The sequence below is a fragment of the Monoraphidium neglectum genome (assembly GCF_000611645.1).
Source record: "Monoraphidium neglectum strain SAG 48.87 unplaced genomic scaffold scaffold06604, whole genome shotgun sequence".
NCBI lineage: Eukaryota > Viridiplantae > Chlorophyta > Chlorophyceae > Sphaeropleales > Selenastraceae > Monoraphidium > Monoraphidium neglectum.
Genome location: NW_014007042.1, coordinates 1 through 1,839, shown reverse-complemented (window position 1 = coordinate 1,839; position 1,839 = coordinate 1). Strand labels below are relative to the sequence as shown.

General features: G+C 74.8%; 1 protein-coding gene across 1 annotated transcript; it reads left to right on the top strand.

The window, feature by feature from the left end:
• Positions 1-287: 287 nt before the first annotated feature.
• On the top strand, positions 288-1,810 carry MNEG_16628 (hypothetical protein; the record flags this gene model as incomplete). The annotated part of the gene is made up of 4 exons (XM_014034902.1): positions 288-802; positions 1,101-1,126; positions 1,341-1,409; positions 1,725-1,810. The coding sequence occupies 4 exons, from the start codon at positions 288-290 to the stop codon at positions 1,808-1,810; spliced, it is 696 nt and encodes a 231-aa protein (XP_013890356.1).
• Positions 1,811-1,839: the final 29 nt, after the last annotated feature.

Sequence of the window (1,839 nt, the reverse complement as noted above, 5' to 3'; positions counted from 1 at the left end):
CCCCGGCGGCCGCGGCGGCCTCTGCGAAGGGCGTCGGGGAGGGGGCGGAGGCGGAAGATGAGGCGGCGCGCGGCTCGCGCCGCAACAGCGGGCCCAAGGCCCCGGCGACCCCCGGGTCTGACGTGCCCCTTTCCCCGCTCGGCAGCGCCCCGCGCGACGCGTCAACCGGAGGCGCCGCCGCGGCCCCGCCCGATGCGACGGCGGCGGCGGCGGCAGCTGCGGCGGCGCCGCGGCCGCGGCCGGAGGCGCTGGTGCTGGAGAGGGGCTCCCCGCCCTCCAACGCGCCGATGCAGCCGCCGCTGCCCGCGCCTGCGGCGCCAGGGCGGCCGCACAAGCGGAAGGGCGACGAGTTTGCCGCCGCCGCCGCCGACGGCAGCAGCGGTGTGCTGACGGGCCCCGGCAGCGCGCCCTCCGCCGCCGCCGCCTCGAGCGCGCCGCCGCGGGCGTCGGCGCGGGCGTCGGCGCGGCGGGACGCGGGGTGCGGCAGCAGCGGGGCGCCGCCGCGGGCGGAGGCGCAGACGTGGCTGATCCTCGAGTTTTGTGACGGAGGCAATCTGGCGGACGCGGTGCGCGGCGGCCTGCTGCTGCGCTGCCATGAAGACGACGACTCGGAAGACGAGCAGGCGGACGGGGAGGGCAGGGAGGAGGGCGAGGGCGCCGGAAGTTTGGGGGACGGCGGCCGCGGCGGCGGCGGCGGAGATGCGGCGGAGGAGGAGGAGGGCGGGGAGGCGCCGATCGACCTGCCGCGGGCGCTGCAGCTGCTGCTGGACGTGGCGAGGGGGATGGCGTACCTTCACGAGCGGTGCGCGGGTGGTACGGGTTGCGCACATGTGGTCGCTGGGGCGGCGGCTCGGGGCGCGGCCGCTCCCGCGTCTGGGGGCGGGTCCGCACGGCGCGGCGCTGCGCACGCCCGAGGGGGAGAGGCATGGGAAGGATCCCTCGTTGCCGCACCCACGCCCATTCCCTCCCGTCGCGCGCGGTGCGGCTGCGGCCGCCTGAATGCTGTCCCCTCTCTGTCTCTGCCGGCTGGCGGCTCACCCCTCTCTCCCCTCTCACGCTCGTCCCGCCCCCCCCCCCTCCTCCCCACAACATCCCCATAGGAACGTCGTGCACGCTGACCTCAAATGTGAGCACCCGCCCTCCGCCGCACCGCCCCCCGACCGCCCCCCGCCAGGCCCGCGAGGGGCGGCCCCCGCTTTTCGGCGCCTCCTCCCGCCATGCCCCTGCGCCCGCCCAGCCAGCCGCCTCGTCTTTCGAACAGCCGCGGCCCTCCCTGTCGACCCACCCACATATCCACACACACACACACACACACGCGCGCGCCCCCCCTCCCTCCACAGGCCAGAACGTGCTGCTCGCCAGCTCGCCAGAGGCGCCCTGGGGCTGCGTCGCAAAAATATCAGACTTTGGTGAGATATGCGCAGATACTTTTGCACGGCTCTTCTGCATGCCTCTGCCACTGGCCCGGCCCTGGGGGCCGCGCGCAGTCGCCGGGACAGCCCTGCGCCCCTCCTGCCCGCATCATGTTCTATCCGCCGGCGCCTCGGCCGTTTTTAGGCCGTTCGCTGCGACTTCTTGGCATTGGATATCGGATCAGATTCCCCCCCACGGGGCCCCGTGCCGTCCCCCATTCAATGTCCCCTGTACCCCCGCTCCCCCCCCTCCAAGCTCGCGCGCGCCACTGCCGCCCAACTCCTCCCCCTTCCCCAAACCGTCTCCCGCAGCGGCCCTCCTCAACCCCCGTCATCCTCGCACCCACGCACCCATCCACCCACCCACCCACCCACCCATCCACCCATCCACCCACTGACCAATCTACCCACCCACCCACCCATGGAC